Consider the following 18,333-nt stretch of genomic DNA (forward strand, 5'->3'; position numbering starts at 1 on the left):
CTCCCTCACTGAGATTCCTATGTGCCTCGACCTGTGCTCTCCTAGTGCTTACAGCTTTGAACACCTATTTCTAGAGTCACAGCCAACGTGCCATTATCTTCTGTCACAGGGCTCTTCTGCTTTGAAGAAATGCTGTCAGGACCCCTGCACAGCTCTACCTTGTCCAGCTTTGTGTGTTCTTCAACATCTAAGTTCTGCCATGTTTGCCTGGAGTGATGATTATTTGTTTCAAAAAAAAAAAAAAAAAAAAAAAAGAACACAAATATGTGTGCCTTATTCAGTGTTCCTGGTCCCATTCTTTTCTGGCTGCTTGTCCTCACATGGAGAGGTTCTCTGGGCTGGACTGCAGCGTGAGCTGCAGGGAACAGGTAACAAGGCCAGGTGACAGTATATTCTGCTGCTGCTCTCATTCCTTCAGAGTCTGACAGGTTACAGCCACAGAACCACTTACCTGCCGGCTTCTCTTTTGCTCTCAGACATCCTCAGGTGGTCTAGAAAAAGACATTTTTAAGAAGATTCAAGTGACTGGGCATTAAGGATTTGGCAAAGCTTACGCAAGCAGCAGGATTTGGGACCCGATTCTGCAGATACTCAGGGCATTTTACAAAGCCCTGAGTAGAGAGAGGCAAGAGAGGAGAGGCTATATTTATCCTGGTATGCAACACCAGGGACACAAAAACAATTGACCCCTTTGTTTCTATTTCTCCCCACTTTGGCAACCCTGCCAGGCCTAATTTAGCATCTGTACTCACCTTCCCTGAAGGCAATGCAGTCTTTAACTTGGCTTGAAACTGTTTTCCCAGAAACCCATATGTCAGCTGGCATAGCGAGAGATTTCTTGGAGAATGGGTGTGCAAGCTGGGTTCTGTGGTTCTTCAGTTTTTCTGCTGCTCCGGGTGTACCTCAGGAGACTAGCAGCCTGATGAATGCATTGTTCTAAAATGTCAAAAGGACCTCTGGGCACAAAGTATCACGTCCTTCAGAACCACCCAACTCATGCAAAAGCAAGAGAGGTGCAGCCATAGGGAAAATGTCAAGCTGGGACTGAATAGCTGCGAGCGTCATTGCCACCAGTAAACAGGATCACTTATTTGACCGCGGTAAAACAAATGCTAAAAATACACGGTACTCATCCAGTGCTCCCATTCAGTATTGCAACCCAGCTGCTGAGCCAGGGAGTTTTATCTGCATTTGTGACACATCCTGCGTTAAATAAATAAATAAATAAATAAATAAATCAGGGAACATACAGTAGATGCATTTTACTGCCAGAGTAGAACTTCACAATCCTACCAGGGGACCTTTTTGTAATGTTTGTAATGTGCTGCTATCGTGCTTTAGCAAAGAAAAATGTCACTGCTGGGCTTTATTTTTAACAGACTTTTTTAACATCAATTAATGCAAGCAAATGTAGTGAAGCAGATCTTCCTTTTTATTTATATTTGGGTGAAAGCAGTGAGGGGGTTGGGGGAACAGCATGCACGGGCAGGGGGCAGAGGGGGCAGAAAGGGAGTTTCTTCTGCAGTTCCACAGCAGAGAAGTGTTGTGGGTTTTTTTAAAGGTGTGTAAATGTAGATGGACACCCAGCTTCCACTGGCAGTCACTAGATTTGAGAAACCAAGCTGCCTTTGAATGTACCATTTGTGTAGCATCTAAAAAAAATACATTACAAACCATGCAGCCTGAGTTATCCAACATGGAAGGCTGTATGCTCAGTTGGTGTTGGCTCAGCTGAAATCAGTTGACCCCCATGCACCCGCTTTTTATTATAAGAGGTAAAATGAGCAGGTCACCCTCAGAAGTGACATTTATTACTTATTGCATGAACCCTGTAAGAGCTGCATCATATTGTATTTCCCTCATGCTTGAAACCATTATACTTGCAGTATTTGCTAGCTTTCTCCGTTTCTGTAACACAAATGCAAACACACATGCAGGACTGTAGGCAAACTCTTCCCTTTTGACCTTGATTTGTTTTGTACTGCTGGGAACAGACATGACTGCAAACCTTGGCCATGCAACATGCGCTTCTCTCATGTGGGCCTTTCATGAAATTAAAGGTGAAAGATACCTGTTACTTGGCAGGTATTTTTGACTTACCATGATGTGACAGTTTTGATCCAGTGACAGAGGGCACAGAATGTGTGATTCAAAGATAATGTACTATACACGGTGCAGTATCTTACCAACATAGTGAACCAAGGACAAAGCAACAACTTTAATTTGGAATTTTCCTGCTATTGCCACTTTTTACTAAGACCTTCAGAGTGGTTTATTTTCTGAGAAACACTGGTGTTTTGATATGTCAGCCAACTTTCTGTTTGCTATAGCTCACTTTCAAGTTCGGTGGTTTTTTTTCTTCATAGCCAGCTTGTTCTTTTTTTACCTTTTCGGGGAGAGGAAGGGTGTGTCAGTGACACATATGAAATGTTGGAAAGAGAAGAGGGTTGGTAGGTGGTGTGCAAGTATGGCTCTCAGTTCAGTTTCCCTGCCTCAGTTTGCCTGCTGCTCTGCAGGTATTCTTCATCAACTATTATTTTCAGTTGTGATCTTTGGCCTCTGGTGCCCAGCTGAACTACAGAGGCTGCCCACTTTTTCAACTGTATAATTTTCAAGGATTTAACACAGCAATTTTTATTGTACTCTACTGCCATATCATGTATCAAGTCCAGCAATCAAGGAGAAATAAACATCAACAAATTATATTGCTTATTTGTAAGAGTGTCACAGGATCAAAACCTGCACGCTTCACTCTTAGCAAAATGCACTGCAAAATCTGACAGTGGGGTCTTGCTGATCAGTGATATATGGCGTAGCCAGCGAGTTTGACCTTTTGCCCTCCTCCCATCCCTTTTTTTTCTTTTTTGGACTTCTAAAACACCCCTTTTTTCCAAATATGACTAGAGGGGTAATACTCCTCCTTGACTTTATTTTCTGTTGTTCAAATCCTGCTTAGTGTTAAATCTCTCTGCTCACCCCCAGGTTTAATAAATTAAAAGTTGCTTCTTGAGTGAGGTGAAGGAGGCAATCGAAGGGGCTGGGGGATATATTCTATCTGCTTTACATCTTTGTGTCTCAGATGCTTGTTTTCCCCACTTTGTTTGGAGAAAGACTGACAAGTAAGCATAACATGCTGAGGAAGTACAGAAACTTGCTGCCTGCAAGGTTTGTGATGAAGACACTTCATTTTAAACAGCATCTGGGCTTCCAAATGATGGCCCTCCGGCTTTCAAAAAGAAAAGACCAGGCAAGTTAAATGCACATTTTGTACAATTCTGTTAAGAAACACTTTTATTTCTTAATATCAAGAGGTTGATGATGGAAACAAAATCCTGCAGAACTGGCCTTCATTACATAATCGGGGTATTTAAATATTTAAATGGTAGCTTAAAAGAATCTGCTCAGGTGTTGGACAAATTGTCATAAAGTTAAGAAATTAAAAATTTGTCCACAGCAAAGATGCCCACAGCATCTTTTTAAGTCCATGTGGTAGCTGTGGAAATTTTTTATTATTATTATTATTTTTTGTGGGCAGTTAATGCTCGGGATTGCTCTGTGAAAGGGATGGCTGTATTCACTGGCAGTCGTCTTCCCTGAGGAAATGTGAAAAAACCTGGGCCCACAAGTACTATGCATGCCTCCTTCCATTCTTCTCCTTATTTTTCAACTGTGTCAACGGTATGTGTGGATAAATAAAATATCATCAAGAATGCTGATACCATCTTCCTTTTCCCCTTTCCCTCCTCTAACTTACAATAATGTGGGGCAAAGGTCTACTTAGCATAACACAGTTACGATAACTAGTACATTTGTATTTCTGTTATGATGAGAGGTCTGCTGTAGTGAGACTCATACACTGTTGCTGCTTCTTCTCAGCAGTGTTAATTATTCTTCAGGCTCGTGTAGTGTGCGTATGGAAACACAAAATAAGCGATCAGGGAGTAGGATATTTTTGGTTTTATTTGTTGTGTCAGTGACACTTCCACCCTGACACAAACTCACAGCACAACACTCCTGATCTGTAATGAGGTTGTGTCCCAGGATGTGTATTAAAAGCACTAAATAGTCCCTTGCTTATTCAAAATCCTCATTTATCTGAATTAATTTTGTGTCCCCCATTTCATTTGGGTAAATTAGGTTTCACAGTTTCACAATTTGATCACAAGTCTCACAATGTTCAGTGCTTCTTTTTCAACCTGAGCCCCTGAAATGACATTACTGCATCAAGATCTCGGTCTTCATTTTAAAAAAACCCATCAAACGCTCACTTTCCTTGTTACAGAGAAACCCTCTGCGGGGAGACTGCCCAAACTTGAATGCCCCGCGCAGAATTCCAGGCATACACTTGGTTAAATCTCACGATTTTTAACCCCTTCTCCCAATTTTGCCACACGTGGCATTAATAAATTTGGTTCCGGGGACTGCGCGGCACCTTGTGCCAGTGCCCGCAGCGCCGCACGCCGGGCCGGGCCGGGCCTGAGGGGCTCCCAGCCGCAACCCGGCGGGGACCCGGCCCCGCTCCAGCCGCTCACGGGCGCACACGGGCATTTCACTGGAGGTGTGCCTGCCGGGGCCCGACGGCCTGGTTTGCCCTTTGCACACCTCCCGGCCGTGCTAGAAGATGTCTGGAGCCCGGCGCAGCCTCGCGGAGCGCTGCCGCTGCCCGGCGAGGGACCGCTGTGGCGGGGGGCGCGGAGAGGCCGCGCACGGCGCCGGGCGGCTCCCGGCCCTGCAGCCCCCGGCCCGGCCCGGGGTCCGGGCGGGCTGCCCCGGGGCTGCGGCTGGGCCGGGGCTGGCGGGCCGGGCCGAGAGGCGGGAGGCTCCCGGGAGCCCCGGTGGGGCCGCCCGGCTGGGGCCCGGCGGCAGGGGCCCGGCGCCCGCTCCCCGGGCGTGAACGGGGCTGCCAGGAGCGGGGCCGGCTCCTGCGGAGGGAAGGAGTCGAGCGGCCCGCTGCAGGGAGGCGGCTGGGAGGCGTGGGCGGGGGAGGGGAGGGCGAGGGGGAATCTGGCGCTTGCCCGAAGCCCCGGGGAAGGAGCGGTGGCAGAAAGCCCGGCAGAGCCCCTCCGCTGACCTCCCTCCCGCTAGGTGCGGTCCGAGTCCTCCCACCGTGCACCTTGGGTTTCTCTCGTTTTTCTTACCTCCTCTTATTTAAATGAACTGACACATACACACACAATGAAAACTCAGTGGGCCTTTCGGAGAATGTTTCAACCAACAAATGTAGGCTTGTAATTTATTTATTAGAGTATCTCTCAGTGAAAGGCTAATGCCTTACAGTGGTCAGCCACCTCTCTCTCGCTGTTACAGGCATGTTTTTCCTATCGCATTTCAGATTTCCTCGGAGTCTTACAAGTGTTTTTTGTTTTTTCACTGATGTTAATCACCTCATAGGCATTTAATGTCACACCACATTTTTCTCCAGCTCTATAAGTTTTATCTAGAGAGGATATACATTGACCTGACAGCCTATACATTTATTTTTCTCATAATAGTGCTGTATTTTTTTCCTTTGGTGATACAGTTTGATGCCTTATACTTGTAGCCTGCTGTTCTTTTAAATTGCTTATTGTTATTAATTATAAAGTGGCAATGTTGGCCTAAGACATTTGGCTGTAAAAATACATCTATCATTATTGCCATTGGAGCTGCACTGAATTACCCAAACTCTGTCTGGAAATGTAAGCTTCTCTGCATTTCTTCAGTGAAATTCAAGTGAGGGTTAAATCAAGACTTCCTTTTGCCTCTTCGCCTCCAGCTAGGTTTCATGCCCTTGTCCTGCTTCTGCTTGGCACCTCTTCTCCATCAGCCTTTTCAGTCTACCCCCTTTTTTCTTGATCGCTGCTGCTATGTCTGCTCTCCTTCCCCACCCAATCTTTGCCTGTCAACGATACATATCTTTTCAGCCAACTCTTCTTTGTTTCTTCTACTTTGTTGTTTTTCCTCTTTTTCTCTTATTATTTCATGTTCATAACTTTGCCGTTCTGCTACCTGAAAGTTTGCTGGAGAGAGGGAGATGTTCAGAAGACTCCCAGTACAGTAGGAAATGGTGTCTTTGTTTCACTGAGGAACTAAGTTTGGTGAAGAGTTGGAATATATCTTTAAAAGTGGCATTTAGAATTTAAAAAAAAAAAAAGCCAACCCACAAACATGTAACAAATAGAGGAAAAATAACTAATTGGCCCTCATTATTCTCCTATCCACAAATAAAGGACTTTTAATATAGAAATCCCAACAGCTGTTTGTTCAGCTCAGTGTGAAGTCTTAATACCAGCAGAGAAAGTGGGAAGGAGAGTGGAGTAGGTTTAGAATGAAGTCTGGTCTTTTTTTTGCTACGTGAGCCCAAAGCTGCTTGCTTGCTTTGTAGCAGGATCAAAGAGAGACATAGGGAAAGGTTAGCGCAAATTAAAATTGAGCTTTCTCATGCTTTCCTAAATAAAACAGCAAACTAATTCTTTACATTACATTGCACTTTATCATTTTAATACGTTGCTGTACAAGGAGATCTCCCCTAACTGGCAAAGCAGTTTGCTCAGGTGAAAAGAATCTAATCAAGTGCCTGGTTATCAGCACAGACCTGAGGGCCTTAACAGCCAGAACCGCTTCTTCCTCCCTGATTTTTCTGAGGGGTGCAGGTGAGGAGATGGAGGTTAAGAGGAAAGAAAGCAGGAAGCTGATACACCCCTAAATGAGTTTTAAGGACTGGATCAATATCCCAGCAATTGCTGCTCATTTCAAAGCGTTCCTCATCTATGTAAGAAGATGCCAGATAATGACATTTGACACCTATAATGGCATTTAGATTCAGAAAAATATATCAGTAGGATCTGATCTATTAGGAAATCACGAGGAGCACTGTTGTTTCTTCATTCTATCAATTCAAATATCCAGTAATACAGGAAGATCTGACCCTTGCCTAGACTAGCCTATTTACTCTTTTTTTCAATTTAACTTTTTTCTTCCCCTTCTTTTAAGAGTAAGCAGACAATTCTTTGTAGGTTGGATAAACGGCATTTCAGCATTTAGAGACTTTATCTTTCAGGCATCTAATGGCTTCATGCCAAAAGAAGGAAGGCAACTCTGACCCTTTCTGTATACTAAGAACAAAAGCAATACCTGATGAGAGCTGTGTACAAAACATAATTTCTACAGCTGGTCCGCTGTGGTGTAGAATTAATATTGACGCTTTGATTGTCTCCATGCAAGAAGATGTTTTCCCAGTACCCCTAAATACAGAACAGGTTGCATTTAGTTTATGCAACATGAAATACCCTCTCCTAGTTTAACAATTTGTGTTTTCTTTGTGCAAAACTTCAAAGTAGATATACCTGCACTTCCACTAGATCCAGAAGTCCCAGATGAGTGGGCATTACTAATAGGCATTTAACATAAAATAACAGAGAAAACTGGTTTCTCCAACCAGAAAGCAAGAACATGAAAAAGAAACTAGCCTAAACAGTGAACAAAAATATTGAAATTGAATGAACAGTGCTAAAAAAACCAAAAGATTTAACTTATATTTTACTGTTCTTAATTCTTCAGAATATAAATGTGACATTTTTATTAGTTTTTCCCCCTACAGTTTGATTAAATTGTTAATAACTACTTTGCTCAGGCAATCTCTGAGCCATTCCAATTGTAATTTGACTTTGCTAGAGAAGATTTGGTCCAAAAAACTTTCTTCTTGAAAGAAATAGGCTCTTAGCTCACAGAAAAGAACAAAGAAAAACTCAATTCTGACCTTAATTCTGACACTGTGTTCGTAACGATGGGCAGATTAAGCAGAGCCTAATTCTTCATCCGCTGGAATTTAGTGGGAGAGTTTTTATTCTGTTTGGGGTAGGAAGACAGACATTTAGCAGCCCTGGGGTTTGGTTTCTTTATCTGTTATATGCAGATAGCAATCTCCATCTCACTGTGCAGTGTAAGGGTGGAGGGCTTGGCCTTGCACACTTTGGCAGAATTTAGGCCCACAGAAAGTCTAGACAAGAGTCTAGTAAGATGGGAAGCCTGCTCCCCTGAGCTAGTTATGCCAACATTTGAAGGATCAGTCTCCCAAGTTTTTAAGCAGTGCTCACCAAGTGCTTTTTGAAAAGGTAAACGTTGAGCTGGATCATCTGTCTACAAATAACTCATACCACTCAGCTTATTCCTACCGGTTTAAATTTCTTTTTATATCCCATGGTAAAATTGTTTCCAAAATAAGCTCTATCACATGGGATTTTAGTGCAGTGATGGAGTGTAACCTTGTAATGTGTATAGCTACGTGATGCAACACAAGACTTTTTTCAAACAAATTTTAATACGTTTTCCTAGTGCAGTTACAGACAAGGAGTAGCAAATTATGCATGTCCCATCAGTTTGTGAATAGCTCTGTTGCTAAATTCCCGAACTCTCTCCTGATTGCCAGTTGCCCAGAAAATGCTGTTTTTTGATGGAGAGGGCATTTGCTGTATTTAAATCATTCTTACTTGAGCTGAAAACATGACAGTTATTAAGAAATAGACCCTGCCAGTTGCCCTTCTTTTTTTTTTTTTTTTTTTTTTTTCATACAGCCTCACCAAAGCCAGACAATTTGTGGCTTTAATAGAACATACAAGGCACACGTGGTAAGAAGTGTTCACTTACAAGCAGCCAAAGTGAGTGCAACCAAGCAAAAAAGTGAACAGTTGGTGAAGTGAAATGCATCCCTTGCTTCAGACAAAAATACAGTGGAATGAAAGATGCAGTAGACTGGCTTTCCCTTAAGCAGATCTAATTTCAAAATCTGGCCCTGGAGAGATGAACTTTTGCTTTAATTGAGGAGGTGGATCCCAGCTCTTTGTCATTCCATCAGTCAGCACCCTTTGCTGTAGCTTTAGCAATACGCTGCAGAAGGCTGTAGGATTTATTCCCGACCAGTTGAATAAGGCTTTCTGCCTGGTGCTGCTGGGAGCCAGTGTGGCCTGGCCTCCACATCACAGTGCAGATCCTCTTCCTTCTGATGCTGGCTAGTATCCTTCGAGGCAGAGGCAGAGCCTGGTCTCAACTTTCCCCTTGGGAGGCTACAGTTGTTGGCAACTCAAGAATTTAGGACTGTTCCTTGCATCTTGTCCACCTCCTTCCTCAGTCATGGGCAGAGCCTTGCCCCAAAATCATTCTGAACTGAAAAAAAAGCAAGGGGAGAGACATTGCTCAGGTTGCAGGCTGATGTTTTAAGTTTCCCAGTCCGTAGCTAACATCACAGTTTCAGTTAGAAGTGCTATTAAGAGTAAACACAGACCACCGTGCAGGCCTGCCTACACACGCAGTAGTGTGTGGCACGAGAGGGAAATGCAGGATAACAGTGCCAAGAGGGTGAGGAAGATATTTCCACCCCCACCCTCCCGATTCCAAACCCATGGTGATCTGCCCTGAGCACTGCAGGAGAGACATGGGTGTACTTCTGTCTTTCCATCCATTCCTCCATCCTGTCCCATCAGTTTTGAACCGTTAGTTAGAACTTTAAAAAAAAGCTGGTTTTTTCCATGGCAGGTTCTTACAGCTGTAAATTCCAGCAATATTCTTTTTCCTGCTGCAATTCCAACTGTATGCTTTGCCTTTACTCTCTCCTACTTTATCACTGTATTTCCATGCTTTTCATGTCAGCTTCCAAAATTAACACCATGGTGGATAGTGTTTGTCGTATGGGTTTTGTGATAATGCTTGAGAAATTGAAAATGACAGAAGCACTATTACAATCACGGAGAAATTAAGAACATGGTGCTGGAGACTTCGAGCACTGTTTCATGTCAGCTTCCAGGCTTGGAAGAGGTGTTGTGTGTTCCTTAGCAGTTGAGGATACTTGTCACGCAGTTACCGTAGTGGACCCTAAGACTGAATTTGGAGCAGGAATGAGATTGGCCCAGAGAGGCTGATGAGTGAGTGAGTGTGTGTGTGTGTGTGTGTGTGTGTGTGTGTGTGTGTGTGTCTCTCTGTGTGTGTACGTGTCTGTGTGTGGCCAGTAGAATTACAAAAATGCAAACAAACATAGCACTATAAACTAGGGAGCATGGATGGCTATATACTCTGCAAATTACAGTGTTGTATGGTGTATTTTGTCTTTCCTGGTTTTCAGTGTGAGGTGTTGTAGCCAAGGGGTTAGCTGTCATCTATGGCGTTCCTTCCTTACTCCTCAGATCTCTGGCTTATAAATGTGTGCTGCAAAGTTAACTTCGGGAAGAGTGGAAGCCATGCGAAGAAGGAGAAATTGGTTTAGGGGCATGGTTTGCTTGGTAAAAAAGATTATAAAGAAAACACATTGAATGTGGGAGCTGTGCATGATTTAGACCTGAAAATAATACAGAGACCGCAGGCCATTTCGTTCCTGTGTTGTGTGGAGGGCAGAGTTTACACTGCTTCTTAGCAGACACTTTTAAGCATGGACCCAGCCTCGTGATGATTTACCAGGAGGACTTCATCATCTTTGGACCTTTGCCTATAGATTTATTCAGAGTAAAAGGCAGAAGGACCCTTCTGGACAATCTCGAGGGTGAATAAGAGAAAGAGTTACTTATAAACTGTTACAAATTGGTACTCGGTAATGGCTGTAGTGTTGATCAGACAATATAAGAGGGCCCCCAGTGGTTACCGACTTAACAGCTGCATGTAAGTCAGCCAGTGAACATTTGCTTGTAGCTGCTCTAGTTCTGTTTTTATTGAAGAGCAAGAAGCATAAACATGGGACACACAGTCTAGAGGCTGCTTAAAGGGTTTCACTTGTTTAAAGTGTATATTGAAATGTCAGGGCCTTCCGTGAAATGAAAAAGTTGTGCATTGAGTTGGTAGCACAAATTGGGCCAGGTCGTCCAAAGCAGTGCCTCAAGTGGGGGTGAAAGCGGGGGGATCTTGCCTGCCATACAGGTTACGCAGTAACTCCACAGCATGGCTAGTTGGTGCAAAGACAGAGGATCCCCAAATGTGGATATATGCTCAGCATGAAGACTGATTTTGTTTGCTTTTATAGCTGGTTATCAAGTTAGTTGCTGAGATAATGGGCTGCACCTCAATTAAAATCTACCTACCCCCATTCAAACATTTAATATTTGTGTAAATATTAAACATTTAGATGAATATTAAATGCATTTATTTAGAACTGATTCATGTTTACATTTTCCCACTATCTGAATAATAATTATAAATGGAAACTAATTTACTTATGCAGAAATTCTGCATGCATCAAACTCATTTGTCTACCAGCAGTGGGTAAACCATCTTCATCCATGTTGCAGAGTCTTAACCATGTCCAAACTCATATCCTGACCATGTAAGGGCAACAGTAAGCAGCAGTTCTGTGCTGTACAGTGGGTACTTTGTTCTTGCCTTCCTTATGGAGTTGTTGGATCCATAATGTGAAGGACGTGCTGACTTGTTTTACGATGTACCACATCAGGGAATGCAATGCATAGTTTTCTGTTAGGTTTGGAAAAGTGCAGACTTTATATTAAAGGTTCATTTCTTTTTCATCATTCAGCTAACTCATTTGCACTGTAATGTACTTTCCTATTCCTCCTCCTGATAGTTGCTGCTTTTATACCTGTTTTGCAAGCCATATTTTTAGCCTAATCCATACAGCAGTTGTCTAAAATTCCATAGCATTGCTTATTTCTTACCTATAACTCTTAATAAAAAATAGGGCTGTGCCAACCTATTATATCCTTAATAGAATATTCTAATGGTTATTAAATCAATTGACTCTGAATCTCACTTTAATAAATGAGTCAGACAGTATTTTCCAATTACTGTCAGCCGCCACCTTTCCAAAGAGCAGATTATTTTGATTGAATTTTTTAAAGCTGTTCAGCACTTTTTTCTTTTTTTTTTCTTTTTTTTTTTTCCTGAGTAAGAGCAAAGAACTGTAGCTCTGTTCTGCAGGGAAGAAGAGCCTCTTGGACTGTATCTGACACTCCATTCCATTTCAGATTTATCCCAAATGGAAACTGAAAACGTGACATTTCACCGGCCCTTTATTTATTAATGATATCATACTTTGCACTTCCATAGCACCCTATCAAATTGTTTGCTAAATGTGAAAAGCTAGACAGGGTCCAGCGTGTAAACACAGCCCTTTGCATCTTCTTTCTGCATCTGGAACCTTTGCAAGAGCTGCCACACCCTAACTTTTTCATGCCAGTGGGAGATAAAACGCTGGCTGTGCTTTTAAATTCTCTGGAGAGTAGAGCACAGGGACAAAGCCTTGTTCCTTCATCCTTGTGCGGTGCTGTGTGACCTAAGCAAGCAGGTAGTTGTGTGCCCGAACGTGTTATCTTAAACCTTTTCAAAGGCAGGTGACAGTGATTCTGGGTCTTCCGTGGATAGTCCTAGACTTTGCCAGCTCTGCTGTCCCGGTTGTATTAAAAGTCTTAAGGGATACTAATTAGGTCAGCCTATTAAAGTAGAAATTAAAAATTAACACCTCTTTTTAAAGTTAGGTAGTCTGGCCATACTGTCATGCCCAAGGTGACAAGAGGAAGTCGGTGTCAGAGTTTGGAATGGGACCCAGCACTCCTGGCTCTTCTGCCAATATGGTAACCTTGTTTGTCTCCCTTAAATTTAAATCATGTTGCTCTCACTTTCTTGAATTCAAGGACTGGAACCTTGCCCTTTGTTCAGAGGATGCAGCACAGAGCAGGTGATATGCACAAAATGGGTGAAAGAGTGTGAGGGGAGGGGTTTATAACCCCCTGAACAGCAGGACTTAGGAAAAATTATTCTATTAGTTATACAAATGTAGTCATATTTTAAATGCGGTCTTTAGAACTAGGAGACTAAAAACATTTTATTTTTAAGAGATAGCTTAGATTCTGCACAAATTGATGTCTCTTGCCTGGGGAAGTTTCCTATCTGCCCCAGGCAAGTGGGTGAGGGGATTTTTCAAACCCTGTTTATAAGCCTTTAGGAAAATTGGATTTGCAACATACAGTAATCAAAGTGATTTTGATGTTTGTGAGCAGGAGATCGCCTTGGATCTGAGTGATATGGGAAATACAATAGGGTCACATTTAATGGGGTTCGGTTCTTCTTGAACAAGTATAAACACTGTGTAACTAGAATTAGTTTTGCTTCAGCATCAGGAGTGCATGCCTTTCTTCCTACTTTTTCCTCATTAGCTAAGGTAATGGAAATGCAAAAAAACCTTCTCTGTCTTCTGTAGCTCCATATAAAAATATTTCTTTTTAGGAAGACTTTCTCCCTTGGAATGTTTGAAGAACTCCCCGTTCAGTGTTCCTGTGCTCAAGAATGATTAGCGTCGTTCATTTACACTTTGCCAACAGTAACTGTGTGATTTGAGAATTGGCATTGATTATCTTCACCTTGACATGGAAGATCCTGGATGGAGCTCCCTTTGTCCTAATTGCTTTGACTGTGCATATCAGCACAAACAGTTTGATGGAGAAACTTCACCGTGCAGGCTTTCTAGCTTGTAATTACCCTTTGTGGGCACTTGCACCGTTCTCAGAGCTGTCTGTTTGGTAATGACCACAACACAGATCTGGATGTAGGAGAAATTATCTAATCACGTGGCAGCCTTTATAGTCCTCCTTACTGATTTGCAAGTTCAGGAAAGAAAAGACATTTATATATGGTTTGTTGAGCCTTCCTCTTCTGTCTAGTATGCTGTTCTCCGGCTTCGCCCACAGCTATGGGATGCTGCCTGTTGGGACAGCATGGCATAGAGCCTGACTAGCAGGATGCGACCATCTCTCTTAGGTGTACAGACGGGTGCATGCCAGGTTCTTTTCCCTTATGCTCCCCTTGACAGTGCTTGCGCGGGCCATACTTGTCTTCTGTCAACAGTAGCAAAAGCAGAACACACTGGAAGGGTTTGTCAGTGATGGTGGAAAATCCTAAATCACAGGCAACTCTTGAGAATCCACTAAAATTTTCCCTACTAAAGAGATTGTTAGCATGTATTTGATAAATGCTTACTTATTTATCTACGAAGAGTTATGAAAGGTGTCACCTACTACTAATCTGTCCCCCCAGGAGTCTTTTGCTGAGTATGTTCAGCCCACAGTACCTGACTACCTGTGTGTCTGGCTGGATGGGACGTGTACCTCAGCAGCCTGTGCTCCGCTGCCTCGATATTCTAGTCTCCCCAGAGAGGCTGTGGTGGCAAAACAGCTGAGACTGACCTGAGCCTTTGCCTGAGCTTGTGCTGACAGCTGTTCTCAGCGGACCCAGCTATAAATTAGTGCCCGGTCAGGTGGGATGGGAGTCAAAAGCAGCAAAGTTGTTCTGTCTGGTGTGGGTAACAGAGACAGGCACCTCAGTGGCAATAGTCTGTGCGCACGGGATTGCTGGGACCACTGACCTTTTTCAGCTGACTCCCAGGGCAGGCCTGCCATCTCACACCCCTCTGATCGCTCTTCAGCATGGAGGCAGGAACATTGAACACTGCTTTAATGAAGGATTGGGAGGAGGATGAAGGGAAGTCTGCAGTGTGCTGCGTGAGCGTGCAGGCAATGCTCAGCTGTGTTTGCTCCCGTGGCACCACCCTGTTGCGCTAAGACTGACAGGAAGACAGGAGCGTTTAAAAAAATGGCCACGTGCCAATGAGTCCATTTTAAAGAGCCAAAATGGGCTCCTCCATTCCTCTCACAGTCACTAGCTGGAAAACACAGTTTTACCATGAAGGGCAACGGAGATGCCTTATATATGAACATTACGAGAGCTAGATGTTCAGTGAAGAGAGAGCTCCCCAGCTACGGACTGTGGTCAGGATAGAAATTTTGTAGTCAGTACATTTTTACCTGTTTATTCCCCACCACCCCATCCCGACTTTGTGTAAATCTTTTGGCTTTGTTGGTTTTTGTCTGCCCCTTAACTTCACATTATAAAGGACTCTGACACCTGAAAACCACATGACACTAGCTTTCGGTAGTTCCACGCACAGAACAGCCACCACCGCCTGGCTTCACATCCGCTGTCTGAAGCCCACACATTCCCACCCTTGGCTAAAGATGCCATGACTTACATGGAGGCTAAAATTAGCTTTCGGGCCGGTGAGAAGTGAAAGCTGAGGGCTACCACTGACATTTTTTCAATTCTGCTAAGTTACTGAGGGTCATTTTGAGAGGGCGCCTGGCCCCGCTCAGCTACGCCAGCGCCGTGATGTTTTCTTTATACGTCGGTGGGGAGGGCTGTTGTGCGGAGTACAAAACGCAGTCTCTGCTCTCGCTGTCTACAGCAGCTGCCAACTGCGAATGCCCATCATTACGGTCACTAATCACTGCAGGCAGTGCTGTGCCCGGCAGGAGGTAGGCAGCGTGGCATCTAGGTGGGCAGGACACTCTCCTAAATCACTCCTTTTCACCCGAGAAATGCTAGGGAGCTATGCCAGTCGCCAAGTGTTTTATTCCCTTTTGATTTTTGATAATGGGATACAGTATTTACCTGTGAGATCGATGCTACTCATGTAGCACACCGGTGACATACAGAAGGACCTTTTCTAAGCGGCGCTGTGGGAATTGAGGCCTCTGCAGCAGGGCTGGAAGCCACTTCTTACCTAGCAACTGTTTCTAAGTAGGACAGCCGTTGACTGCCCTCATGGCGGAGTGGATGAATCCTGCAGCACCCTCAGGAAGGGAACCTGGTGCCAGGCACCAGCCGGCCTTCAAAGGACAATGGGAGGACAATGGGAGGAAGCGGAGGAACAAGCGGCAGGGAGTGGGAAGGGTTTTAAAGCCGCAGGACATTGATGGGAAAGCTGCGTCAGGAGGCACACAGGGACTTTTCTGAACTGTTAAGAGGAGAAATGCAAATAAAGGGGAAAAAAACGTAGGATTGTCAGAAAGGGAGCTGGGAAATCCTGCGGCTTGCAAAAGATTTTGCGTGTGCCCCTGGGACTGGAAACGTGGAGCAGGAGTGATGTGAGGGTATAAACTACCCTCCCCTCTCACACTGGGTACGAGAAACTCCACGTCAGCCACAGTGCCAAAAACGCGTGCGTTGACAGATCTTACCCATGGTAAATGGGGTGATGTGCGATCAGCGCTAGATTTCTGGTGTGCTGTTTTGCAAATGTACACGGTCGTGGTCAGGTGGCTCAGCTAAGGGAGATGGGTGTTTCAGGGCCTACTCATCGTTTCCCACTGAAGTCTAATGCTCTGCATTCCTGTTTGGTGCTAATCGCACCGAAAAAATCTGTGCTTTTAATGCCCAGTTAAGCTTTGTACATTCTGAAACCTTCCAGGTAAAAGAACACTTCACCATCCGTAAGTGCTGAGGGGCATCCAGTTTCCTGAGCTTACGAAAACAGAAGTCTTTTCCATTCATAGATCTTGTTGGATTTTCTCTTCAGTAAGGGCTGTAGTGAATTTCACTTTTTCTTTGATTTTTTCCACAGATGAAGGACTGAACCATGAATGCAAACTCTGCAATCAGACGTTTGACTCTCCTGCCAAACTTCAGTGCCACCTGATAGAACACAGCTTTGAAGGCATGGGGGGCACCTTCAAATGCCCAGTGTGCTTTACAGGTAGGAGGCTATCATGTCCCAGTCATGCTTTTTTTAACTTGCGTTTGCAGAACTGCACTTACAACTGTGTGGTGTGCTGGTTTTAGGTCAGTTTTAGGAGGGAACATTACGTTTGTGCTCATTAGTAATATTGATTAGAAATCATTTAGAAAGCTGAGCTCCTTGGAAGGTCAGGCATCTATCTGCAAGAGCTGCATTACAAAAGTGATAGTCTCTTACCTTCCACCACATCACGTTGATTATCTCCATGTTCCAAACTTGCCAAGGTTAAAACTGGCCATAAATTTGTGCTTTAAAGCTACAGATCTTTCTTCTAAACTAATGTAATTCAGAGCAGAACTTGGCCTCATGGGCAAGGGCTGCTAGGCATAGCCTGTGCAGCAACATTCTCCTCTGATCCGGTAAGAAAGCCTGCTGGCGTGTGTTTGTTGGCTTGTGGTGAGAAGAAACACCCTTGTAATGTGCTTTAGAAAGCAAACCATGTTGTCTTGCCACAAGTCAAGTTCAGCCTTCCCCTGACACAAGTCCAAGTGTGGAATAATCCTCCCCAAGTCAGTGGTGTTATTCAGTAGTAAAACCCAAGTGAGAAAATAACTTGACCCAGTAGGGCTAAGCACTGCAGTGTTTGGGCCATAACGAGGAACAGAAAAATGCTGTTGTTGGAAATGAAAACACATTAAAAGGATGCCTACTGGGTTGTTGTGAGATTTTTTAAGGACTTCTTAGTAGAACGTTTCATAAAATGATAACCTAAAACATAAGTGTTAATATGTAGCTTACATGCCCAATTTTGCTTTACAAGATGAAAATCAAAGATAATCACAAACATGACAAAACACACTTTGGGTATTCTTGCATCAATGGCATGCTAATTCTGGAAGCCATTCAAGGTTCCTGTTCTACATTAATGGGAGTGAAGGATTTTCATTGATAGGCAAATAGACCCTTTAATACCTTCATTCTACTTCTCTTTGTTTGGCAGCTCCCCTCCCAATAAAACCTAAGCACACCACTACAGAGGAAAATTAAAGTTGAATTTTTCATCTCTCAGATACAGTGGCTGATGATGATTACTACCTCACTGTGTTCAGGTTTCACACATTTCTGTGGGTTATAAAATTAAAAAAATACATAGTTCATCTTCACTGCACAGCTTGTCATGGTGATGTCTGAGCGTGGATAGTACTGCCATAAACAGTTTGCCTGTTAGGCATCTGTGTTCAATAACTCTTTCAGTTAGGCGCCTTTTTTTGTTTTTTTTAGTTTTATTACTGATTCTACTTTTTTTTCCCCCTTGTCTTTGTGTACACTTTATGACGTGATTTTTTTTAGTGTAATGCCACGGGTCTTTGATTGACAAGTTTGGGGGAGTTGGAAACGCAATAAGGAGTACCCACTGATGGTTCTCCTTGTGAGCAAGATCTCTGATAAAACTAATCCTTTAATTTTTGAGCCAGTAGCCTTATAAGATGTGTTAGAGTATGGAGATAAGTTGATTCCAATCTGTGTCAAGCACTTTTTCCTTTTTGCTGATGGGGTAAATAGACACTGAACATTAATCATAAACAATGGTGTTTTATTATCAATATGCCATTAAATTATTTCAGCATGTCTTGCTAGAATATTAACAAGAAATAAAAATCACCAATATAAGTTTTATATGGAAAATGGAACCTGATCTTTTTTTTTTTCCAGGGTAATGAGAAATGTGATTAAAATGTATGACTCAGAAGAACAATATTCTGATGGTTTTTGTTGCCTTGCAATTAGAATAATTTTAATGATTAGGAGTGGAGTCAAAGTCAAATGCCAGCATCTTTAATAAATCCTTTCCCTGC

General features: G+C 43.4%; 1 protein-coding gene across 8 annotated transcripts in view; it reads left to right on the top strand.

Annotated features, from left to right (window-relative positions):
• ZNF521 (zinc finger protein 521) overlaps positions 1-18,333 on the top strand; it is a 232,359-nt gene that overhangs the window by 185,230 nt on the left and 28,796 nt on the right. For all 8 annotated transcript variants that reach the window (XM_027797739.2, XM_027797740.2, XM_027797741.2 and 5 more), the window contains one exon: positions 16,364-16,495. In XM_027797739.2, the coding sequence (XP_027653540.1) occupies positions 16,364-16,495 (132 nt within the window). The remainder of the gene's footprint in view (positions 1-16,363; positions 16,496-18,333) is intronic.

This window comes from Falco cherrug, chromosome 3 (genome assembly GCF_023634085.1).
Source record: "Falco cherrug isolate bFalChe1 chromosome 3, bFalChe1.pri, whole genome shotgun sequence".
Taxonomy (NCBI): Eukaryota; Metazoa; Chordata; class Aves; order Falconiformes; family Falconidae; genus Falco; species Falco cherrug.